Source organism: Spermophilus citellus (assembly GCF_964194105.1).
Source record: "Spermophilus citellus genome assembly, chromosome: 4".
Classification (NCBI taxonomy): domain Eukaryota; kingdom Metazoa; phylum Chordata; class Mammalia; order Rodentia; family Sciuridae; genus Spermophilus; species Spermophilus citellus.
In genome coordinates, this window is record NC_138185.1 from 68,407,273 (window position 1) to 68,434,254 (window position 26,982).

A 26,982-nucleotide genomic window follows, 5' to 3' on the forward strand; every position below is an offset into this window, starting at 1 on the left:
AAAAAATATATATATATATATATACTAGAAAATATAGACTAAAAGCTCTTACTAAAATAATTCTCATAAAAGAATAAAAGATTGAATTACACACCATTATCTGTATCAGAATTTTCAAATGCTTGTGTTTAACTGTACAACTTAACTGTTATGCTTTATTATTATAATTCATGAATTATTTAATAAAAAAGTTATCTAGTACACTGAAACGTAATTCAGTAGAAGGTACACTTTTATTAGTATTCGTATGTTATAACTTACATCCAAGGAAGTCAGCTTTTGGACTTGATCTATTATTAGTGATCTCAAGGGAGAAATGACAATAGTGACCCCAGGAGAAACACAGGCAGGCAGCTGGTAACACAAACTTTTACCACCTCCTAAAAGAGAAATGAAAAAAAAAATTTGTCAGCAAGACCATACTTTCAGGGGTCATTTCTATAGTTTGTTACTGGAGAAGTTTTTCTGATCATGTACAGTACCAATAAAATACATCCTATGCCATCATGCTACGTATACATTGTTTCATAAAGTGTTTTAATATAAAACAAAATCTGTCAGCTTTTATCTTGAGAGAATGAAGGTAAAAGTTATAAGGGAAACCACATATAATAATCAAAATAGTCGATAGGATATCAAGTGATATTGTTCATGGCCCAATTTGCTGTACCCCTGAGCCAAACTATTCAAGCAGTTAATTAATTAATTAATTTTGGTGCTGGGACTGAACCCAGGGATGCTTTACCACTGAGCCACATCCTCATCCCTTTTTGTTTTTCTATTTGGAGACAGAGTCTCATTAAGTTGCTTAAGGCCTCAGTTGCTGAGGCTGGCTTTGAATGAGCAATTTAAATAAAGCATAAAAATGTCTTTTAGGACTTCTTATACAAGCACATGCAACAGCAAAAGCATGAATCAGGGCAAAAATACTTAAATACAATGGAATTACTTAAAAGGTCTACCTGGGACACTTAAACACAGCAAGTTTTTTATTTCTAGCAATCTAAGAGATCTCTAAAAACCATGATCCTAGGATTAAAATAATTTCTTCTTAATTAATTTATTTTTTAAACATTTTTTAGTTACAGATGGATATAAAAACTTCTTATTTATTTATTTATTTATTGTGGTGCTGAGGATTGAACTCAGCGCCCCACATGTGCTAGGCAGGCACTCTACCACTGAGCCACAACCCCACCCCCATAAAATTTATTTATTTTTAATAAACACACACACACACACACACACACACACACACACACACACACACACATTTAGTTGTAGTTCGATATGATACCTTTACTTTATTTATTTATTTTTACGTGGTGCTGAGGATTGAACCCAGAGCCCCACATATGCTAGGCGAGCGCTCTACCACTAAGCCACAATCCCCACCTCTAAAATTTATTTTTTAAGAACTAGAATATATATATAAAATATACAAAACTGAAAATCAAAAACACATTGATCAGTATGTCTCTATGATCCAGAAGTCACTTTCAAGATCTCAGCTTTTTAAAATCATTATGGGCCTTCTGACACTGTCATAGCTTGAACTCCCAGTACTCTAATCAGTAAGAATATTCCCAATCTCCCTTTGAAATAAAAGGAGAAACTACATTTGTAGGTATGAGCAGAAGATAAAAAGAAATTTCAAAAGACCAAGACAATTGTTGCTATGTAACTCTCATTCAAATCAACAGGACAGTAAACCAAATTATTTTTTTGTTTTTGCTTGCTGTGCTGGAGATTATGATAACAAGGCACCTGCCCTAGGCAAGCATTCCAGCCCAAAGTACACATTTCAAGCTGACTAAAATGATTACGTAGCAATTAATTTTCAATTTTACCTATCTACTAATGGCAGAGGCTGGAGCTAGGCAGTTTTAGGACCTTAGCTTTTTTCAAACTATATATTATATTTCTTCTTTTTCATATGAATTTCATTTTGGTATATATGTAGAAATGTCAAGGAAACAAAAGGATACTGAGAATAAAGAGATCTGCTTATTAGTTTATTAATAATCATAGTTGTATGTGTGTTCATAGTTGTAGGACTATGAAATGCTATTTAATCTTACTTGTCCTCCCTCAATTTTATCAACTGTAAAATGTACTAGATCAGTACTTAAAAAAACTATTTTTGTCTAAAAGAAACCTTATCTGAAATGTGTGTGTGCACGCATGTGTGCACATGTACATGTAAGCGAAGAAGTTGAAATTAAGGAAGGACCTTAATTTACTTTTTTTTGGTTTTGTTTTGTTTTTGTTTTTTGCAGTGCTAAGGGTCCAACCCAGGACCTTGCATGTGCTAGGCAAGCATTCCTCCACTGAGCTACACCTTCAGTCCACTGAGAGGACTTAAAAAACATCCCCTTAAAACCTTAAAGGACCATAAAAACCTCTGAGAATCAGTGGCTTATACCAGGGTCCTTTCCAGTAATAGAGTTTTTTTTTTTTAAATATTTATTTTTTAGTTCTTGGCGGACACAACATCTTTGTTTGTATGTGGTGCTGAGGATCAAACCTGGGCCGCACGCATGCCAGGCGAGTGTGCTACTGCTTGAGCCACATCCCCAGCCCTCCAGTAATAGAGTTTTCAAGTACTAAATTAAGAGTAAAATAGAAGGTAGAGTGACAACATGTTAATAAAATTTGAAATGCTGATTACTAAGCTTATATCATTTAAATTTCATAAAACAAGGCAAGCAAAAAACAGAGGACTACAAGTAGGGACTGAAACTCCAAATTCTCCTACTTCCTAACCTAACACTTTATTTCATATTCTTATATATATGGCTACAAATCATAGGACAGCTGTTATAGCTTTACTAACGTAACGAAAAATCTTGGACTTTTCGAAACTGGAGCCAAGAAAAAAACAGCATTCAATGCTTTACATTTAATCTTCATGACACTGTGAAGCAAGAACTTTATTATTTATCCCTATGGATACAAAGGAAATGGGTAAAGGGGGTGAAGTGTCTTGCCCATGGTCATGCTGTTCATAAGCAAGAGCTACACTTTAATCCCAGGCCACTATACCAAACCTGATGAAATAAACTCCCAAAATGGTTCTGAATTTTTTTTTCAGTTGTAGACGAACATAATATCTTTATTTTGTTTATTTTTATGTGGTGCTCAGGATCGAACCCAGTGACTCACGTGCTAGGTAGGCAAGCGCTCTACCACTGAGCCACAACCCCAGCCCTAATTCTGGTATTTGACGGTGATTTTTTTTTTGGTTCACTTTTCAAGTCTTATTTAGATAAGAAAAAAAGAAAAATTCTAGATCAAGTCAAATACAATAAATTTTAAGTTAAAAATGGGCATGGTGACAAGCGTATAATCCCAGTGATTTGGGAGGCTGAGGCAGGAGAACTGCAAGTTCAAGACTAGCTTGGGCAACTTAGTGAGATCCTGTCTTAATCAATCAATCAATAGAAAAAAAAAATAAAAAGGGCTCGGGATGTAGCTAAGTGTTAGAGCACCCCTGGGTTCAATCTCCAGCACCCATCCTCCTACTCAGAAAGAAAAAAGATCTTAAAGAGCTATAAACTTTATCCTGTCAACAACTAGAATAGATAGGAGGTGAAACACTTTCTTACTATGGCATGGGAGGTTTAAGAGGTCCCTGAATGATAGGAAATACTGTGTAGGTGTTCTTTTTATTTCTATTAAAGGGCTTTCATTTAACATCTGCCAATGGATTCCTGCCAATTTATATCTAAAAATACATACCAGTGGGCATTAGGATAAAGCAGTCTTCACCAAGCAGTGTAGCATTGATCGCCTCTAGCTGATTAGTTCTAAAATTATGCAGGCCAAATTTTTTATGAAAAATCTTCATCATTTCTTTTGTATGAGAAAAACTGAGACCTTGGAAACGCTCGTGTTTCGGATTTGTAGATGCTAAATTCTGTGCCAAGTTGTCTAGAAAAACAATGTTAAGAAAAATCAGTGCATTCAGGTAATAACACAGTTTTAGCATTTACCATTCCCCCTGCAGGATCACTGTGCACCTAGTTCTCTCCAGCACACCTTAACTGTTCACATGGTTTCCTTTCCAAAGAGTGTGAGAAAATCCCCTGATACCCCCGGGTGCTCCCCGGCTTTTTTTTTTTTTTTTGGTACTTAGGATTTAACCAAGGGGTGCTTTACCAGTGAGCCACATCCCTAGCCCTTTTTGTTTTATTTTTAATTTTTAAAAATAATTTTTAGTTGTTGATGTATCTTTATTTTTTATTTTATTTATTTATATGTGGTGCAAAGGATTGAACCCAGTGCCTCATGCATGCTAGGCAAGCGCTTTGCCACTGAGCCACAACCCCAGCCCTGTTATGTTTTATTTTGAGACAGGGTCTCATTGAGTTGCTTAGGGCCTCTCTAAGTTGCTGAGGCTGGCTTTGAACTTGTGATCCTCTTGCCTCAGCCTCCCAAATCCTTGGGATTACAGGTATATGCTACCACACCTGGCTTTCAGAAAATTCTTAAGGGAACAAATCAATTCTTTTATTGACTTCTACAGTGTCTATCCCTACTATTTATTCTCTTTCTCTTCTTTCTTGACCTTTAAGGTAATCATGAGTTTTCTTCTTGCTTCATTTTTATGTTTTGTGGTCCTGAGGCTTAAACCCAGGGGTCATGTACACTAGGCTAACACTCTACCACTGAGCTACATTGCCAGTCCTCCAGCATGTTAGGCCACTCTCTTCAACTGAGTTATATACCTTGATCCCCTCTACTGGATTTACATTCCCTTTTCTGACTCTAATTTCTCTTCTTATCTCTTAAATTTGGAAGGCTTCCAGGTACCTGGAATTTTCCTAGTCCTGTGATCTTAAACATAACCTACATGCACAGAAAATGCCTGGATGTCTTCTGATACCCTACTAAGTTCCTATCCTGCATACATCTCCACTCATCTGCAAGACATTTCTACCTGAACAACTTAACAACACTTCAAGGTCAACCAATCTTAAAAATAGCCGTCCTCAGCTTCTCTCCAACCTGACTCTGCTTCCTGATTCCCCTATTTCTGTGAATGGTGTCATAGTTTTCTCAGTCACTTCAGTCTTGAGGGTCTGAAACCTCAGAGTCATCTGAACTTCTCAGATTCTTCTTTCACAACGTCTCTCACATCCACTCCTGGCTCTTCATCCTCTCTGTGGCAACTCTGGCTCAGTAGTGAACAAAGGTACTCATGCCAGCTCTGGCAGCTACCCTCACCCCAACACTCAACTGTCTCAAAGATGATTGCAAACACCAAGTATGACACATTCTAACATACCAAAATAAATCCATTAATGACTATTTTAAAGGTCAATGGCGTAACTGCAAGTACAACCTCCGAGTATTAAGTCATCAATGGCAAAAATAGGAAAGCTGTAGTTTATAAAACTCTGCACATGTACACTTGGTTCAGTTAAAAAGCACTATGTAATAACTTTACAGGGCTGATGTAAAGTTTTAAAATTAATTTTGGCTTTATTCTGGATCTTTAAAGTGGCTAAATTCACTCCTCCAAAAACTCATTAAACTGTTAGCTCCAAGAGGGGAGGAAATATTTGTTATCTATCTTTAGAGTATTACCAGACCCAGCACAGTACATGGCACATTGTGAGCACTTAACACATATTTGTTGAATGAATGAATGAAAAAGATTCTAGGCTGAAAGAAGTAATCTGATGGCTTTAAGAAATTTCTGTGGGGGGATAGGAAGGATAGTAGAATGAAACAGACATTATTATTACTATGTGTATATATGTGACTGCATGACCAATATGATTCTGCAACCTGTACACTCAGAAATATGAGAAATTATATACCATCTGATTCAAATGTATGATATGTCAAGGTCATTATACTGTCATGTGTAACTAATTAAAACAAATAAAAAATTAAGATATACATACATTTTAACATATAAATTTTTTTTATGCCCATAAAACTTGACCTTCATGATGAGCTTTATTGTTTTAGGGACTAAAGATGTTAATTTAAAGGCATAGCACATTTGTAAATGATTTTAGGGCTTTACTACAATAGGTTATAATTATACATTTTATAAAACTACAGCTGCTACAGAGACAAAAGAGCATCTTGCTTTTGAAATTTCAATTTGTAATGCATATTACCAGTAGAAATTTGCATAGAAACAATGTAGTTTTCAGGCAATGATGACTTTTGCTATGTTTTTTCTTATATAATTCCTATTTTGGACAGTTTTGTTTTCCTATAATATTTAAGCATTCAATTTATTTTAAACTTACCAGTGTGATTCTGAATTGATTCTGAAAAGCTTTTATTTTGAGCAGTAGATGACACTGAAAGACAGTTTGTCTTGGCTGAAGAAATTTTCTCTGATACTGATTTAATTGGTCTACCTTCCTTGATAGGGTGATAGGCAGCTGTGGAGGATTTGCTGGCTGTTAAATTATGCATTATATTTTCCCAGTCCTCATCATCATCAAAGTCATCTATGTCAAAATTATCAATATCATAGGAAGCCTGGATTTCTCCTTCTAAGTCATTTTTTGAAGCAATGTTTTTATTCTGATTTTTTATAGCCGTGCTTGTAAGAACATTTCTTTCATTTCTTTTTTCTATCCTTGGTGTTTCAGCCCAGTTGCCACTTACAAAGGACTTCTGTAAATGGGAAGTGAATATCGGTCTTTCAAAGAAATTCTTCAAGGTGTCTGAGGATTCTGTCTTCTCTGGGGTAGTGGTCAGTAAACATTTCCCAGTGGAAAGAGAATTTGAGGGAAGGTGTGGAAAATTTAACTCCCTAACAGAATTCCCCGTTGGGCAGAAATCACCCTCCACTGGGTTATCAAGTGAAGCAGGCCTGTGTCTCCACACTGAACCAAAAAGACTGACATCATTTCCATTAAAATCTGCTTCAGCTAGGAGTTTCCTTCTGAAGAGAGAAAAGAAAACAACCCACTCAATGTAAGTAGTTTACTATGGTAGGTCACAAAATAATTTTTAGTTTTCAACCCAAACAGAAATTGTGGCAAAATATCTCATTTTTCCCAGTCTCAAAAATTTGAATACAAATGAAAAAGGAATAGTTTGAAAAACAAACAAATTTAAAACACAGAAATATGACAATTATCCTTATGTAATTCCCAGGTCAGAAAGGCTGGCCTGGCCCTATCCTTTTTTTATTTTTGGTACTGGGCATTGAACTCAGGGACATTCAATCACATCCCCAGCCCTATTGTTTTTTATTAGAGACAGTATCTCACTGAGTTGCTTGGTGTCTCACTGTTGCTGAGGCTGGCTTTGAACCTGCAATTCTCTTGTCTTAGCCTCCCAAGCCACTGGGATTACAGGCATGTGCCACTGCACCCGGCTTTAGTGGAAATGAATTTAGTATTTTTCAGAATGAGAAAAATCAAGATACCTTATATTCCGCTGTTGAAGCAGCTCATTCCCACAATTCAAAGCTTTCAGATCATCAACAGGAATCATATCAACTAATTTGCAGATGTGGTCCATCACATGAATAAGCTGCTGCTTTAAATTTATCTGTCTAGCTATAAAACAATTATGTTATTAATATTTTTCCTTAAAAACAATAAAGACTTAAACTTTTAAGTCACACATGTAAAATGTGAAACCATAAACAGCTATATAGTGTTCTAATATCTGCCTGTGAATTGAGATCAGATTATCTCTAATGAGAGCTCATAACTGTTTTCATTTAATTTCATGATAATATTTCTCTTAGGGTAGCAAGGTCATTGGAAGATACAAATGTTTATCAATTCACTATGATTTTTTGATTAATTACACATATAAATGTCATTATATGTAGGTAAGGGCTGGCAGGCAAGAGCCCCACTTGTTTTGGCCTGCCTGATTAGTCCAGGCTTTCCTTGAATGCTCACAGCACGATACCTGGACTTTTTTGGAGGCCTCCTCTGTCCTACTCCTTCAGTGGGCATCTGTTATAAGGTAGCCCAAGGAGAATGAGCCCTGGAAATCTTTCAACTTTCACTGAGAAAGAGGACCTCTTTTCAACAAGCCTGAAATGCTGATGGTGGCCATCTTTGCTACCACCCAGGAAGGACAGACAGCTTGAGAATAAAACCTGCATAAGGGAAAGCAGAAAATAAAGATGAAATGAGATGAGATATGGCTGAGATGGAGAGATGTGACAGAAGAGTGGAGAGAAAAGGCAAGTAAGTGTATGGGAGAAAACATGATGATAATGTCTGGAATTCAACCAGCAAGCTCCATGCGCTTTGTTTTTTAAAAAATAAATTTCAATTTTTTTTTTATTAAGCCATATAACTAGGAAATAGAATTTCAAAGGAGTTAATGGAAGAAAACAAATAGTCTAGGGTAGCAATAAGAAGCAAAGAAGATGTCTGCTCCACCACAAGAGCTTGTGATATGTAGGAGGAAAAAAAAATCAGTTTGGGGGCTTTAGGAGAAATGGTATTTTCAGGGTACGAGGAAAGGAAGAGATTAAATGTTCAAAGAAAATGAGGCCACAGAGACTACGACCAACAGCAGGAGCTGTTGGTGAAGGCTTTAAAGGGCAGGAAGGAGAGGAGGAGAGGAAGAGAGAAAAGAACAGGGGAGGACAGAATAGTGTGGGGACAACCATCTGCATGAGAATGATGTGGGAAATTTGGGTTTCTACTGGTGACTGTGAGGAAGTAGGGATGTGAGGTATGAGATGATAAAAGAAGAACTGCTCAAATCCTATGTAACTTCTGTTTTCTATGCAAGGAGAATGTGTACTGGTCTGAAGATAGTGAAAGTCAAAACAGGCTCAAAGATAGACACAAATACCTTCCCAGTTGGGAAAGAGCTTGGTCTGCCTGGTGGACACACTACACCTCAGACTACATAGGAAATCCATAAGTAAGATCTCAGAGACCCTGTTGCTGATATAAGAGGCATCTAGTGAATAAGAGTTGATGAAAAATTAAGGCAGACATTGTTCTAATTTTCAAAAAAATGTTGAAGGTGATTGTCAAAAGTTACAGGCTGGTGATCTTAACGTAAGTTCAACATAAAATTACATATCTACCTACTCTAGAGCTGATGCCCATCCATTCCCTCTTGCTGCCACAGACCTTGACCTTTTTGGATTAAGACCTTGTCTTTTGCATTCCATGGAAAAGGAAGAAAAATATAATTGGAAGGTAGATATGTAACTAGTTGAACAGGAAGTGGTGATGAATGGCCTAATGTCAACTAAGACAGAGGCCTCTAGTGGCATTCTGTAGGGCTCTGTCCATGCCCCTATCCTAGGAATGATTTTATCAGTGAAACTTAATGATACAGAGACAAACACAGTACAGTGGTTATCAGTGTGAGCTCAAGAGCCTCAAGATTGCTGGGTTCAAATTCCAGCTCTGCTGGAATTCTTCCGTACCTTAGATTCCTTATATGTATGATGAAGATAAGAGAACTATCTCCAAGGGCTGATGTAAGGACTGAATTAGTGCTGAGAAGATCAGATATTTCAGGAACATCCCTAACAATAAATTCAGAGACCAAAATAAAAGACACGAGCAGACAGAACAGAAAACACTACAAACGTGCATATACAAAGCCCCCATAAGAAAAAGTTCAGCATCTGTCAAGCAAGAGTATTGTGCTTCACAGAAATATTCAGAGAACAAAAATAGCTCTGGGAAGTTGAGCTGATAAAAATGAAAAATTTCATAGAAAAGTTAGATAAAACAGAGAAAATCTCCTAAAAAGTAGAAAAGCAAGAGATGAAAGATAAGGTAATTAATGGATGTCTAACATACAAATAATAGAAATTCTAGGAAGATTCAAAAAGAAGAAAAAGACAATAAAAAATAAATAATACCAGAAAAACTTACAGAATAGAAGTACACAAATTTCTAGAACAAAGTGCCTCTGGCAGCTGGGGACAATGGCACACACTTATAATCCTAGAGACTCAGAAGGCTGAGGCAGGAGGATCAAGGTGGTCAGACCAAGTAATTTAGCAAAACCCTGTCTCAAAATTAAAAAATAAAAAAGATGGATGGGAGGTGGGGAAGGAGAAAGTGCTGGGGAGTGATAGTGGCCAAATTACATTGTTGTATTGTGTATGGTGTGTATGATCAAATACCCCATTAGTATATACAACAATTATGTACCAATAAAAAAAATGTGGGGAGAAAAAAAGATCTTTTTTTTTTTTTTTTTTTTAGTTTTTTGTTTTATTTTGTTTGCAGTGGGGATCAAACTTAGGACATATTTTATACGTGTTCTGAGGGTTAGTACTCTGCCAATTTAACTATGATACCATGTTGAGGTACTTCTGATTGTAAGGTATCTTTTTTTTTTTTTTTAAAGAGAGAGTGAGAGAGAGAATTTTTAATATTTATTTTTTAGTTCTCGGCGGACACAACATCTTTGTTGGTATGTGGTGCTGAGGATCGAACCCGGGCCGCACGCATGCCAGGCGAGCGCGCTACTGCTTGAGCCACATCCCCAGCCTGAAAAAAAGATCTTCTCTCCATCTTTTATCCTATAAAAAGCTAAAAAATAGCTGGGTACAGTGGAGCAGGAGGCTGAGACAGGATTGTAAGTTCAAAGCCAATCTTAGCAAAAGCAAGGCACTAAGCAACTTGGTGAGACCCTGTCTCTAAATAAAACACAAAATAGGGCTGGGGATGTCGCTCAGTGGTCAAGTGCCCCTGAGTTCAATCCCCGGTTCCCATCCCCCACCCCCCAAAAAAGTTAAAAGATAAAAATAAAAGAAAAGAAAAAGAAAGTGCCTTTGGGAAGAAATTAAGGGTGGAAAAGGGGACTGCTGTTTTTCAACTTATGAACAACTGGATTATTTATACTAGATATTTAATAGAAAAATTTTAAAAAGTAAGGCAGATGTGGAAGTGTACAGTTATAATCCCAGCTATTTGGGAGGCTGAGGCAGGAGGATTCCAAGTTCAAGGCCAGTCTCAGCAATTTAGCCAGACTCTGTCACAAAATAATATTTTAAAAAGTTGGGGATGTAGCTCAGTAGTATAGCATTTTCTTAGTATATGCAAGGTTCTGGGTTAAAAAGTCCTCAGACCCTACCACATGGCCCCCCGAAAAAAGAGAAACAAACAGAACCCCCCAGAAATAATTGAAGCAAATAAGCAAAAAGTACTACATTTTCATCAAGACCAGGCTCAGAGCACATACAAGGAAGAACCAGGAGAATGAAAGGTCCAGAAATCAATATGTGTAAGAGTTAAAAAGATTCAACAGTATTTTGATTGGGGAGAGGGACTTCTAGGATTCCCTCTGTATTTATCTCACTAGGATTAAAGTTATAGGAAGGCAAATTCTGGAAATGTGAGATGATTTTTTTAACAAGCAGTATTTTCAAGGTAGAGATGAATCTTGTGAAACTATGACCTTATGCATGTTCAAGAAAATGGTAGCTAACCAATGAAGAAGAAGAATTCTATGATATTAGAACAAAAGGCACAAAAAAATTTGCCATTTTAACTATACAGGATGAAAATATAAATCTTAACTTTATAAACAAAAGTAAGTAGCTGAAATATGTGATATGTCTCTAATGCTTTTTGTACCATCGAAGTCTTTATTAGTTTCTGGATTGGGCTCCTGAGTAGTCATCTTCTCTGGTTTTGATAAAACATCTTTTGATGTGCTGAGAACATCCTTCTCTCTGTCAGAGGCATCAAGATCCTTTAACATACTTAAAAAAAAAAAGTTAAACCAATCATACTGTAGACTTGACCAAATAAATGTATTATTTTTCCCCTAACAGTTTTCCTTTTTCTTTTTTGATACTGAGAATTGAACCTAGGGGCACTTAACCACTGAACCACATCCCCAGACCTTTTTAGTTTTTATTTTGAGACAAGGTCTTGCTAAGTTGCTAAAGGTCTCGCTAAATTGCTGAGGCTGGCTTTGAACTTATGATCCTTCTGCCTCAGCTTCCCAAGCCACTGGGATTACAGGTATGTACCACCACACCCAGCTATCCTAACATTTTTCTACAACTGGTTAGACAGTATACAACAGATAAGAAAAATTATTTTATATCTCCTCTATTCTAAAGCCTCTTTAGCTGTTCCTCAAAGTCTTTCTTTATCTGGTCCCAAGATACTTTTCAACTTTTATCTCCAATTATGCCCTTTCAGTAACACCACCTCCAATCACACTGCACCATTTATATTCCTTACAAATGCTGCATTGTCTATTTTAAGGTTTTGCCTCTGTTCTTCTCTCAATTTAAAAAAAAAACCTGCCGCGGTAAAATATTTCTAAAATATTTTTTAATTGTTGATGGACCTTTTTTTTTAATTTGTTTGTATGTGGTGCTGAGAATTGAACCCAGTGCCTCATGTGTGCTAGGCAAGCGCGCTACCAATGAGCCACGACCTCAGCCCAGTAAACTCTTTATATCTAGTAATATCTGTTCTCATAGGTCCAGCCCAAGTGTTACTTCTGTTTTCTCCAGCAAGTGGTTACTAACATTTCTCTCTTCTGAGATTCCAAAGCACTTTATCTGGACTTCTTATATAATGCCAATATGTATGTATGTATGTATCTGTTTTTGTATATATAATTATTTCACATAGAATATCCAAAAATATATCAACTATAAGCATCATCAGTCTAATGGGATAGAAAAATAACAAAATAAATTAGAACTGAGTGTTAAGAAGAGGATACTGTGGAAACCCAAGAAAATTAACATTTTTTGGAGTTTGAGAAGTTTTTGTTGAGATGGGATCTGAGCAAAACTTCAGACTATCCAGGAATCAACTGTATTTTCCTAAAGCAGGATTTCAAAATGCAATTTTCTAATGAAATCAAAACAGTGATGAATAACTTTTTATATTGCTTTTCAAATAACAATATATATTAAAAAGGTCATATTTTTAGCAGTTGCTTCTTATTGGCCTGACTCATTAGTCTCACTGGAACTCTGGGTTATTACAACAGCATAATTGGAGATAAAACTGAAGGGAGTGGTCTCATGTCTGCAGTCCCAGACATTCTAAGAGTCTGGGCAAGAGGATTACTTGAGTTCAGGAATTAAAGGTCAGCCTGGGCAACATAGTAAGACCTTATCTCTTTAAAAGAAAACAAACAGAACTGGAGTTGTGGCTCAGTGGTAGAGTGCTCAACTAGCATGTGTGAGGCCCTGGGTTTGATCCTCAGTACCACATATAAATAACTAAAAAAAATATTAAAAAAAAAAAGAAAACAAACAAAAAAACCACAGCTGAGAAAAGGTAATTTGAGGTCAGAAGATAAAGAATTTTGAGGGCCAGCTAAAGAGGTTTTGAAATAGAGGAGATAATACATGATCCTCTGTACTGTTACGCACTGTCCATTCAACCTCAAAATTCAGGTTATAATCAGCATTAAAAAATAAAAGAGGGAAAAAAAGAATGCACATAAAATTTAAATGTATACTATACCTAAAGTATCATTTGAAGAAATTCTATTTCAGTTTTACAAAATATACAAATATGTATACTAGGTTACAATGGAAAATGTGGAGACAATCAACATTGCAAATAGTCATTTTCCAATTGTTAAAAGTCTTGGTGAAGCTATTTATAGCATTACAACTCAATAAATTACAGGACTTAAAATATGTAGCAATATGGAATATGCTTTAAAAATAAGCTTTTGTTTTATAAATTTTATTTTAATTTTTAATTAAAATTAAATAAAATAATCAAAATTTTAATTTTAATTAAAAATAAAGTTTAAAAAGTTTTTTAAATTTTAAAAAGTTGTAAAAAGATTATTTTAAAGCATATTCCATATTGCTACATATTTTTAGTCCTTTTAATGACTTTATTGAGTTTTAATACGATGTGAACTTTTGCTCAGTTTTGTAACTTTCTATACTTCTGTATGAATTTTTATCAGAAAGGAAAAGAGGAGGGAAGTTCTTAGGATTCTTCAGTTTTGTCATCAAATGGTAACCATACTTAAATCTCTCCCTCCTCTTCAAACATCCCAACACATCTGTTAAAGACAAACCAGGAGAACTAACCTAGGTCATACATAAAACATCTCATTCCTTCCCTAACTAAGATGATATACTACAGGGATCTTTTTCTCACCAAAATATTGATTAAATGATATGATATATACTCCACTACTCAAATGGACTGAGATTTCAATTGGAGCAAGTTGGTAATAATGTTAATTAGTAATTTATGCTACTGAGCAATTGTGTCACTAATTTGTTAAAATTCAGTGAATGACAAATACAATGATCAATTCTCTCTTATAGGATAAAGAAAGCAATATATTATATGCTGACTCATTCTCAAATAATGCATTAACTTAGTGTCATTTCAGTCCAGGAGTTCAAAAATATATTTTTTTGGAATATAGTTCTCATGTCAAAATCAACTGCATAGCCAGATTACATACATACAAACATATACCTGTAATCCCAGCCTCTTAGGAGGCTGAGGCAGGAGGATTACAAGTTCCAGGTCAGCCTCAGCAATTTATCAAGGCCCTGACACAAAATTAAAAGCAAACAAACTACATAAAATATTTTTGGAGGTTCCATATAATTAGTGAGAATGAGACTTGACATTTTAAGAACACTACTAATTGCTGGGCAAGGTGCTGTACACCTAAAATCCCAGCGATGAGGCTAAAACAGGAGGATCACAAATTTAAGGCCAGGGGGCTGGGATTGTGGCTCAGCGGTAAAGCGCTCGCCTAGCACGGCCAGGACCCGGGTTAAATCTTCAGCACCACATAAAAATAAATAAATAAAGGTGCTTTGAAGAAAAGTTCTAAAAAAAAAAAAGGACTGGGGATACAGCTCAGTGGTAGCGTGCCCCCTGGATTCAATCCTCAGTACCCACTTCCCACCAAAAAAGACTACTAATAACTTAAATGGAGATTTTCTGATGCTTTGGCCTTGTATTTATGATCCTCTTGGGTAGGTGGGATTACCAGTATGTGCCAAGGCACCCAGTTCTTAAAATCACATTTGGTCTTACTTTCTCTTATTCTTCATGTCCAAACCCAAATCCTTTCAGTTCTACTTTTTAATTTTTTCCTTTTTCTTGAGGTATAGTAATAAATTCAGTGGTGCTTTACTACTGAGTTATATCCCTTTTTTTTTTTTTTTTTTTTTTTGAAACAGGGTCTTGTTAAGTTGCTGAGTCTGGCCTCAAACTTGTGATCCTCCTGCCTCAGCCTCTTTAGTTGCTGGGATTACAGATGTGTGGTACTGTGCCTACCTTTTTTAAAAAATATTTTTTTAATGTCAATGGACCTTTATTTTATTTATTTATATGTGGTTCTGAGAACTGAACCCAGTGACTCACAAAATGCTAGGTACCCTGGTCTCTACCCACTAGATAGCAGCAGCACCACCTCTCCAAAATATCTCCAGATAATAGCAAATGTCTCTGGCTGGAGGGGAGGGAAGGAAGATGTAGATTTAGTTTGACATGGCTTTAGCCTTCTGAGTCCTGTTGTCCATGAGTGCTCCTTAGTAACCCTATCTCCCCATGTACTTTTCCAGCACACTATAAATCAACAAAACTACCAGAGTGATATGTGTAGCTTAGTAACCCTGATCTATTTCCCCATGTACTTTTCCAGCACACTATAAATCAACAAAACCACCAGAGTGATATGTATAGCTTTACCACAGGACGCTGGTACCATCAGTGTCAGGAATGTGCCCAACCTCCTCTTTTTAAAATATTTTTCAATTGTAGATGGACATAATACCTTTATTTTTTATGTGGTGCTGAGGATCGACACCAGTGACTCACATGTGGTAGGCAAGCACTCTACCACTGACCTACCCAGCTCTGTGCCTACTTCTTTGATCTTAGCTTGAGATAAATCAAGCACATTGCAAGTTGGCTGAAAGTCATGTTTGTCCTGACCACAATATGAGCCCCCTTTGACTCAAATGGTAGGGATCCACTGGTCCTGCTGCTGCCCTTGATAATGCTTCTGTCATGCTCTGTACAATCCTGGATCTCTCTCTCTCCCTTTGATCTCAAGTAACAAAAAATACATTTATGTAATAATGATAATAAAGCATCCAGAAAGAAACAATGTTTCTGATCATTAGCTAGTTTACCTAAAGCTTTTCAAAGAGGAAGAAGCACCAGAAATAATTTCTTCTTCTGGAGAAGGTGGAACAAAATCTATGTCGTAGTCGTCATCATCAAAATCAATATGTGGAAGCTTCTCAGTTGAACGTAATTCAACTTCTTCTACATGTTTCTTCTTTTCACCATTACCTAAGGTAGAACAGTTAATAAACATAGGCTATTTTAATAATTAATGAGACAGAAAGAACTGGGCATGAGCACTTACAAGTGAATGCTTTGGGCAAGTCATAAATAATCACACCACTCTGTACAGGAGTCCTCTCCTTTCACACGGGACTATTTGCTGATTTCTTCATAAATAATTAGTGAGTCACTGGATTAAGTCCAATGAATGCTGGATTGAGGCCGAAGATTTGCTTAGGGATTTTCATGCCTATCTCCAGTTAAATTTTGAAAGCCATGCTTAGTATCAACATTGTCATGTTTCTATTTTTCACTCATTTAAATAAGGATAATGTGCAGTGAAAAGTCTAATAGCTCAAACACTGTTGCCTTTATAGATAAACTGCCTCTACTTTACCACAGAGCTTTCCTAGTTATTCAAGTATCTTTTAGATCCAACTACATATCACATTAGTGCTCTCTAGTTTACCTATCACAAAGTGTTTGAACACTTTCTTTACTTTTCAGTTCTCTCTTACCCTACAGCAACCTTGATGAGATTGATATAAAAAAAATTTTACTCTTGGGGAATGGTATACCAGTAGCTCTAGCTACTAAGGAGGCTAAGACAGAAGAGTTAAGTCTAGGAGTTTTGGGGTCAGTTTGGGCAACATAGCAGGACCTTTCTCTTTAAAAAGTTATTTTTTAAAGTCTAATACTTATAACCATATCATAAGGTGGCTTACTTCCACATGGTGGTTAATCTTAGGACATTTTGGACATCAAATAACTAAGACCTATCCAGAAAATACTTTGAACATAATATAGCCACATATCACATGATGTTTTGTTCAACAACACACCACATACAGGATGGTGGTCCTGTAAGATTAAAATGGGATATACTGTGTAACGGTGCAACTTATTACTCATATGTTTATGACGATGAGTACTATGCATTATATTTGATGTAATGATAGTAAACAAACATCTGTTACTGGTTAATGTGTTTACTATGTTATACTTTTTTTTTGTTTTGAGACAAGTTTTCACTAAATACTGGACTCAAACTTATAATCCTCCTGCCTCAGTCTCCTCAGTAGCTGGGATTTCAGGTGTGCATCACTGTGCCCAGCCTACTATACTATACTTTTTATTGTTATTTTAGAGTGTATGCTCTCTACTTATTCCATTTGTGTTACTGTCCCTGAATACCTTCCAGTGGGACAAGAAACGGAAGTAGAAGACGTAAGTTACTATGTGTTTGTACCTTAGTTATCAACAAATGTTTAAAAAGTAAAAAGAAAGCTTATAGAATAGGATAAAGCAAAGAAAACATTTATGTACAACTATACTATGTGCTTATTTTAAGTGTGACTACAAGAGTCAAAAAGTTAAAAAATTAAGTTAATAAAGTAAAATATTAGTGTGCTAAGATTAACTTATTATTGAAGAAAAAAAATTTAAATAAATTTAGTGAAACCCAAGACTATAGCATTTATAAAGTCAATGATACTATAATGTCCCAAGCCTTTATAATCACTAGCCACTTAGTGACTCACCCAGAGCATTGTCAGGCTTATAAGCTCCATTCATGTTAAGTGTTCTATATAATTCCTGCTTTTTTTTTTTCTTTAAATCTTCTAGGTCATATTTTATAACGTTTTCTATATTTTATATATTTTTAGATACATAGATATTTAGCACTGTAGTTACAATTATCTATAGTAGTCAGTCCAGTAGCATGCTGTACAGATTTGTGCCTAGGAGCCACAGGCTACACCTAGGTGTGTAGAAGGCTATACCTTGGGTTTATGGAAGCATCCTCTGTGATGTTTGCATAACAATGAAATGGTCTAACATCACATTTCTTAGAATATATTGTCATTAAGTGGGACTGGCTATACTTCAGTAGCATGCTTAGATCATATTATACATCAATATTTGGTGTATAATTTATGGTAACAAGCCCTTAAGGAATTATATCTGTAGGAAGGCTTAATCTCACTTTCCAGTTCTATCAGTAACTAGCCATTTTAACCTTGGTGGACCTTATTTTCTTCATATATAAAATCACAGACCTGTTGATAGTGTTAATATGAAAATCATATTAGCAGAATAAAACTTTCTAATTAATCAGTATGTCCTACCTCAAGATGTAGCCAATAGATTATTCAACAAGCATCTCACTAGGTCCTAAAGTCCTTAAGGATAAAAGCTCTATCTATTCTTACTACTATTCCCAATGCTTAGCTTTTTAAAAAAAAAAAAAAAAAAGTTTATTTTTTAGTTGTAGTTGAACACAATACTTTTATTTTATTTATTTATTTTTATATGGTGCTGAGGACCAAACCCAGGGCCTTGCATGTGTTAGGTGAACACTTTACAGCTGGGCCACAACCCCAGCCTCCCCAATGCTTAGCTTTAAATTAAAAAAAAAAAAAAGTCAACGTAAGTATAAATTGATAAAATAACTTTTACCTCTTTCATCTCCCAAATGAGTTTTCAAAGAGTAACTTTCCTGAGTATTGTCATTTATAAGCGTTTCAGAAACAGGGTCATCATCGATGCAGATCACACCACTACTTAACCATTCCGAGTCATCCTTCTGGTCCTTAGCCGAATCAATTTGCTGGTTTTCAGAGGATGAGGGAGTCAAATCAGTTTTTACTGTATTTGTTTTATGAGGCTGTGGTTTTATAAAGTTTCTCTTAGCCTTTTTTGATTTCTGAGCAGTGCTTACTCTAACAAAGTGATTTTCGGGTGGTGTAGAAAATGTTTTTGAAGTATCAAAGTCATCCATATCATCCCAATCATTCATACCGCTGAAAGAATCTGGTGAAGAACTAAATTCTAATTTCTTGAAAACAGCATTGCAGGGGGTCTTTATTGCTGGTGTGTTTTGGGTAGTACATAAAACTTCCTGCGGAATCTGCAACATATTAGGCAATAATGATTTTGAACTAGTAGCCTTGGTTTGCTGTCCTACTGGAACATTTTTAAAGAAGTCATTGATCGTGGTCTGCTGATTTGGGTTGTGGGACAGAGACTCATTGAAGGAAAAGGCCTCTGACACATTCACATCTTTATCACTTAACACAGGTGTTTTTGCTACGGACACGCTAGTTACAGAAGCTACAGATGCATCATTATCTGAAGACAATTTCTTCTTAAAAGTAAAACCCCTGAAAAATAATGGAAAAAAACGGATTAGATAAATTCATTGGTTAGTGGTACTGGGGACTGAACCAGGGTTTCTTGTATGCTAGCAGGCTTTCTACAACTAAGCTACACCCCCAACCCCCAGATGAATTCATTTTAACAAACCCACTCACACTACAATAGTCTATTTTTTTTTTTACTAATTCATGACAAGTTATATTAATTGCATTACAAGTAGGCAAAAAATTTATTCCCTCTGTAATTTTAAAATTTATTAGACAACAAGTTATAATTCGTATGCTCTGATTCTTCTCATTCAGGGGCTAATTATTTGAGTTTGAGAGTCCCCAGGCCATTTCCACACTCTATTCTTGGGCTACTAATCCTAGCATCTCCAAAAGGAAGGAATAACATTTGTGTAAAGAGAACCAAATGTAGCTACCTTTTGCTACTCTGATAAAAATTTTGAGGGAAAAAGAATTATAAATTACTAGCTCTGATGAGATCTGAAGGAGAAATAAAGGAGGCAGGAATCCTAAATATCTGCTAGGTTTAATGGCATGAAAATCTGTAGTGACTTTAAAGCCAAGCACCCAGAACAGTGTCTGAAAATGGTAAAGGCACAGTATATACATAATACAAATTATTGTTAGTTATCATTAGGAGTGTAGATTATAGCTTACAAAACTGAAGAGCTGTAGTTTCATTATACATTCTTTTGGAAAGGAAAAGAAATTATATTAAAATATTATATATACCTATCACAAATTCACACAAAAAATTCATTATTTCTTTACTGGAAAAGTATAATGTGCCAGGAACTCTGTAAAGGTGCTGCACAATTATTACTTGATGCTGGTAAATAAATGCTACCATTAATTTGCAAAATGGAAAAATCATTGAACCTCTCAGTTTCATTTCCTCATATGTACAATTAAGAAATTGAGGCTGGGGTTGTGGCTCAGTGGTAGAGTGCTCCCCTATCATGCACGAGGCACTGGGTTCGATCCTCAGTACCACATAAGTATAAAATAAAGATATTGTGTCCACCTAAAGCTAAAAAATAAATATAAAAAAAAAAAAAGAAAAAAGAAATTTAAGTGCTAGGGTTGTAGCTTAGTGGTAGAGCACTAGCCTAGCATGTGTTAGACACTGGATTTGATCCTCAGCACCAAATAAATAAACAAATAAATAAATAAATAAACAAACAAAATAAAGGTATTGTGTCCATCTATAACTAAAAAAAGAATTCTTAAAAAAAATTGAAAAACGAGATCTTACTTGTTAAGATTCGATGAGGGAAGGGGGGATAGGAAGGACAGCAGAATAAAATAGATATTATTATTGCTGTATGTATATAGGTGACTGTATGACCAATGTGATTCTGCAACCTGTACAATCAGAAAAATGAGAAATTATATCCCATTTGATTCAAATGTATGAATTGTCAAGATCATTGTACTGTCATGTGTAACCAATTAAAAAAAAAGACACAATGAATTAGTGCCTATGACAGAAAAATAACCAACATACTTACGAAGACTTGGGTTTTGAAAGACTTAATTTACTATTAAGTTTTCTAGCTGAGTGACGCTCTAGTTGCTCCTGTAGATTATTTAGAGGGAAAGCAGCCATGATCCTAAATGGTAAGGGGGAAAAAATGCCAGTGAAGTTAGGAATTTTACATTAATCATGATATTTATCAAGAGGAATGCCTTGATTCAAAAAGGCATTGTTCCCACCTATACCCAGAGTAATGACTTTTTTTTTTTTTTTTTTGGTCAACAATGTTTTGATATTTACATTTGGTGACATTTGAAATATATAATCTTTAATCAACTTGAAAAAGAAAATGATCTATTTCCCCCTCTTTTCCTCCCCATACACACTAAAATAAGCACACTAGATATTAAAACACCACCACCAATGAGTTTACCAGCAAGATACTGTGCTTTATAATCATCTGGTTTCAACCTGAAAAAATACTCCTACAAGCACATTTCCATTCTTGTGTAACAAACTGTAGTGGTACTGAGCTATTATTTCCCAAGATAATGTACAGCTCAAGGCACCTTAAAATTACTCGAGCTAGCTGGGTGTTCTGGTGTATACCTGTATCCCTCTGAGGCAGGAGGATCACAAGGTCGAGGCCAACCTCAGCAACTTAGCAAGGCCCTAAGCAACTCAGTGAGACCCTGTCTCAAAATAAAAAATTAAAAAGGCTAGAGATGTGGCTCTGTGGTAAAGCACCCAGGGTTTAAACCCAAGATGAAAGAAAGGAAGGAAGGAAGGAAGGGTTATAATCTATGCATAGGAAGACATTTTAATTTTAACTGATAGTTATAACCTTTTATCCCACTCTTATTTTTCTCTTCTTTCTTTCCCTCCCTCAATTCCTTCCTTCCCCAGGGCCTAGGCAAGTACTCTAAAATTGAGTTAAACTCTCGCCCTTCCCACTCTATCTTTACCAGAGATCTACTTTTATTTTTATGCCATGTATCTTAGGAAAAAGGATTAAACAATACTAGATGACATTAATGGGAATATGAAGTTTTACAAAAATTGCATTTTACTCATTAATTATTAAAATAACCAATGTTTACGAAGAAATGATAAATGTTCAAGGTGATGGACATGCTAATTATAATTACCCTGTTTGATCATTGTACACTGTATATATTTATCCAAATATCACTGTACCCTATAAATGTATACATTAGTATCAACTTCCAAAAATAAATAACAATGTTTATTAACTGTTTTAATTTCCATGGTAGTGAGAAGAAAAATTTAGAAACTGAATACTCACTTGAGAAATCTCACATATTGAGTTGGATAAGGATGATTATGGTATAGATTTCCTCCTAACTTCTCCAGAGGAAAGAATTATTTCTTCTACTGTTTCTTCAAGATGTTTTAGGTAATATAGCTAATTATTTAATAATCACCGAATAATTCAGCTTGGTATATGAATTATATCTCAATGAAGTTATTACTAAAAATTTAAAAAAGTAGACAGGAGAGTATTATGAATCCCTACATACCTATCACCCAGATGCATCAATTATCAAATACATTCAATATTGTTTTTCTAGAGGGTAGGGGTTACTGGGGATTGAACTCAGAGGCACTGGACCACTGAGTCACATATCCAGTCCTATTTTGTATTTTATTTAGATACAGGGTGTCACTGAGTTGCTCATTAGTTCCTCGCTTTTGCTGAGGCTGGCTTTGAACTCATGATCCTCCTGCCTCAGCCTCCCAAGATGCTGGGATTACAGGCATGTGCCACCAAACCCTACATGCATACCCCAAGGTCCTCACTCCACCATTCTAGAAGCCCACCTATGAAAAGGGTGACATTTGTTGGCCATTTGTATATCCTCTTTTGAAAAATGTATGTTTAGGTGATTTGCCCATTTTAAAATGGGAATATTTGTCCTTCTTTGCTGTTGAGCTCCTTACATATCCTGAAAATTAATCCCTTGTTAGACACATAGTTTGCAAATATTTTCTCCCATTCTGTATGTTGAATCTTCACTCTGTTGATTATTTCCTTTGTTGCACAGAAACTTTTTAGTTTGATGTAATCTCACTGGTCAAATTTTGCTTTTGTTGACTGTGCTTTTGGGGGTCATATCCAAAAAATCTTTGCCCACACCAATGTTCTGAAATGTTTTCCCTATATTTTCTTCTAATAGTTTCAAAGTTTCAGGTCTTAAATATAAGTCTTTGATCCAATTTGAGTTAATTTTCATACACGATAAGGAATAGGGATTTAATTTCTTTTTTCTATAAGTGGCTATTCAGTTTCCCCAGTACCACTTATGTTTTTTCCAGCACCATTTATTGCAGAGACTCTTTTTTTCCAATATATACGCTTGCTACCTTTGTCAAAAATCAGTTGGCTGATCAGTAAGTGTGTGAATTTCTAGGTTCTTTTTTTTTAAATATTTATTTTTTATTTGTAGTTGCTGTGGGTATTTAAGGTCTTTTGTGATTCCATATGAATTTTGTGACTCCCCCCTCTTTTTTCCTAGCTCTGTAAAGAATGCCCTTGGTATTTTACTAGGTATTACACTGAATCTATTCATCACTTTGAACAGTATGGACATTTTAACAATATTAAGTATATAATATGAACATGGGATTTTTTCCAGTTTTAGGTGTTCTCAAAATTTCTTTCTAAAGTGTTCTGTAATTTTCATTATAGAGATTATTAACGTCCTTGATAAAATTTACTCCTGTGCATATGTGTGAGCACTTATGAATGGGACTGCTTTCTTTATTTCTTTATCAGCAATTTTGTTATTGGTATATATTAAAAAAAAAACTACTATTTAAATCCTGTGACTTTAGTGAATTCATTCATGAGGTCTAACACTTTTTTGTACACCTCCGTGTCCCAAGAGGTAGTGCCTTGCTATGTTTCCAGGCTGGACTTTAATTCCTAGGCTCAAGTAATCCTCCCAACTGAAACTTCTGAGTAACTGTGATTATAGGTGCACAAAACTGTGCTCAACTCCCCTCCCCATCTTAAAAACACTGATCTTTTATGCATGCTCTCTCTAGAGTCCTGTCCAATGTGAAAGTCTTTCCCAGACTACAGCCCTCTCAGAATTTCAACATCAGCCAAGCACTGCTGACAAACATGCAGAGATACAAATAAATACATTGAGCCTCAAGACACTAAGCAGAACAAAATGGTCCATGGCATGATTACTCACTGTTTTCTACATTCCTTCTATATCTTAATTATTTTCAGATCAAAGTCAGCCATGGTGTTATAATAGTAGAGATTTTCTACATTATATCATAGCATGATTTTATATGTATATTTACTCATCCCAGTAATATAACAGTTTATTAATGATCTCATTACTATACCTTAATCCTAGGAGTACCTTTCCCAAGTTTTATAATGCACTACTTTTTGGCCATTACTCCAGTCAAAGTCCTAATCAAAGTCATGGTAGTGAAAAATAGCATTTCCCTACTGAAACCTTCAGTGAGAATGCTTTCATGAAGTTGGATGAGTATGTTATATCTTCACTCTGTTGATTATTTCCTTTGTTGTACAGAAACTTTTTAGTTTGATATAATCTCACTGGTCAAATTTTGCAATAGGGTATGTCCAGGTTACATATTCTATGAAAATGTAAATAAAATTATTTGAAACACATAAAAGTTTTTCACCTCAAACATAAAAATCAATGATAAAATTAAAGGAGAAAAATTAACTGAAAACAAATAAATCTGAATTAAACTCAACACAAGAATCATAAGTACAACTTGGAAAATGATTAAAATTTTCCTTTACATATAGAAAAGAAGTTATGCCATTGTAATAGAATACAAATAAGCAAAAAGCTGATTAAACAATACAAACCCTATAATGAGTAAAACAAACCAAGCTAAAAAAATATATCCATACATTAAAAAAAATAAATCAGTAAAAGATGGGATGAAAGAAAGATCATCCAGAGCTTGAATTTAAATACATACACAACACACACACACACACACACACACACAGCAAAAAGACTCCTTGGAGTAGTAAAAGAAACCAATGGCAAAGAATAAATGATTAGGAGCTGGGGATGTGGCTCAAGCGGTAGCGCGCTCACCTGGCATGCGTGCGGCCCGGGTTCGATCCTCAGCACCACATACAAACAAAGATGTTGTGTCTGCCAATAACTAAAAAATAATTATTAAAAATTCTCTCTCTCTCCCTCTATCACTCTCTCTTTAAAAAAAAAAAGAATAAATGATTAAAGGAGTTCTGTTTGAACAATGTCTTGAATTAATAAAAAGAACTTCAGCCAGAAGTTGAGAGGACCTACATTTAACAACTACATTAAGATAATAAGAGATAGTCTTATGACATTGAACTAAAAGGAAAAAAATTAAATCCTACAATAAGTTATAAGCAGGAAAAAAATCAGAATAAAAGTAACAAACAGAATTACTTCTACTTCTGAGCAATACAGAGAACATTTATAGGATTGTTATGGTTTGGATCTGGAATGTCCTCCCAATCAAAAGTTCATGTTTTGAAAGCATGATCCCTGATGCAACAAGGTTCAGAGGTTGGGTTTTTAGGCAATCATTAGGGCTCTGGCCTTATCAGTGAACCAATTCAAATCGCTGGATTAATCCACTAGTATTCCTTGGACAACCCCTGTCCCAAGCCCTTTCCTCCCCTTGCCCCCTCTCTCTTACTTTCTCTCCCTCCCTTCCTTCCCTCACTCCCTTCTCTGCTTCCTGGCTGCACAAGCTGAGCAGCTTTTCTCAGTCACACCGGTCACACCTTTCTGCCATGAAGTTCAACTTAATGGGCTGACCAACCACAGACTAAACCTCTTGAACCATGAACCACAATAAATTTTTACTCATTTAAGTTGTTCTTGTCAGGCATTTTGGTCACAGTGACACACAGAAGTCTAACACAAAGATAATCAGAAAGTGCAGTGTGGTGGCACACCCCTGCAATCCCAGTAAGGAGGCTGAGGCAGAAAGATCACAAGTTTGAGGCCAGCCTCAGCAATTTATCAAGATCCATCTCAAAATAAAAAAGTGCTGGGGATGTAACTCAGAAGTAAAGCACCCCTGGGTTCAATCCCTATTATCAAAAACCAAAACCAAAACAACAACAAAAGACTACCAGGAAAAAAGGCCCAGGCAACTTTCAAGAGAAATATCTTTATGGAATTTAAAGGCGATAAAAAAGACTTTAGTCATTAGTTATAGTAGGTTTCAAATGTTATCTTTAAAACTGGCTATTAAGAATTGTTCAGGTGGGCTGGGGTTGTGGCTCAGTGGTAGAGTGCTTGCCTAGCATGTGTGAGGTGCTGGGTTCGATCCCCAACACCACATCAAAACAAACAAAATAAAGGTATTATGTCCATCTATAACTAAAAACATATTAAAAAAAAAAAAAAAAGAATTGTTCAGGGGGCTGGGGATGTGGCTCAAGCGGTAGCGCGCTTGCCTGGCATGCGTGTGGCCCAGGTTCGATCCTCGGCTCAAGATGTTGTGTCTGTCGAAAACTAAAAAATAAATATTAAAATTATCTTTCTCTCTCTCTCTTAAAAAAAGCTCAGCGGTAGAGTGCTTGCCTAGCACGTGCGAGGCCCTGGGTTCGATCCTCAGCACTACCTAAAAATAAAAATAAAATAAAGGTATTATGTCCAACTACAGCTAAAAAAATAAATATATAAAAAAAGAATTGTTCAAATAGTAACAGTGCCCTAAAATTTTAAAAAGTCATATGATCTGAATTAACTGGATCTATTAAACACATTGTAATAATATTAATGGGAAAAGGACTATTGCTAGGAAGTACATAATTATAACAAAAAAAGTAAGATATAAAACCACCTTTATTTTGGGGCTGGGGATGTGGCTCAAGTGGTAGCACGCTCGCCTGGCATGTGTGCGGCCCAGATTCGATCCTCAGCACCACAGACAAACAAAGATGTTGTGTCCTCCAAAAACTAAAAAATAAATATTTAAAAAAAAATTCTCTCTCTCTCTAAAAAAGATAAATAAAAAAATAAATAAAATAAAAAATAGTGATGGGCCAGGT

At 35.6% G+C, this 26,982-nt stretch overlaps 1 protein-coding gene across 1 annotated transcript in view; it reads right to left on the reverse strand.

Moving 5' to 3' along the window:
• Positions 1-26,982, reverse strand: part of BLM (BLM RecQ like helicase) — a 103,896-nt gene that overhangs the window by 42,600 nt on the left and 34,314 nt on the right. Inside the window, exons 2-9 of the mRNA XM_081292420.1 lie at positions 20,932-21,033; positions 18,714-19,417; positions 16,097-16,259; positions 11,568-11,695; positions 7,409-7,541; positions 6,273-6,919; positions 3,742-3,933; positions 262-380 (exon numbers count right to left, since the gene is read on the reverse strand). Coding sequence (XP_081148546.1) covers positions 262-380; positions 3,742-3,933; positions 6,273-6,919; positions 7,409-7,541; positions 11,568-11,695; positions 16,097-16,259; positions 18,714-19,417; positions 20,932-21,029 — 2,184 coding nt within the window. The 5' untranslated portion in view covers positions 21,030-21,033. The remainder of the gene's footprint in view (positions 1-261; positions 381-3,741; positions 3,934-6,272; positions 6,920-7,408; positions 7,542-11,567; positions 11,696-16,096; positions 16,260-18,713; positions 19,418-20,931; positions 21,034-26,982) is intronic.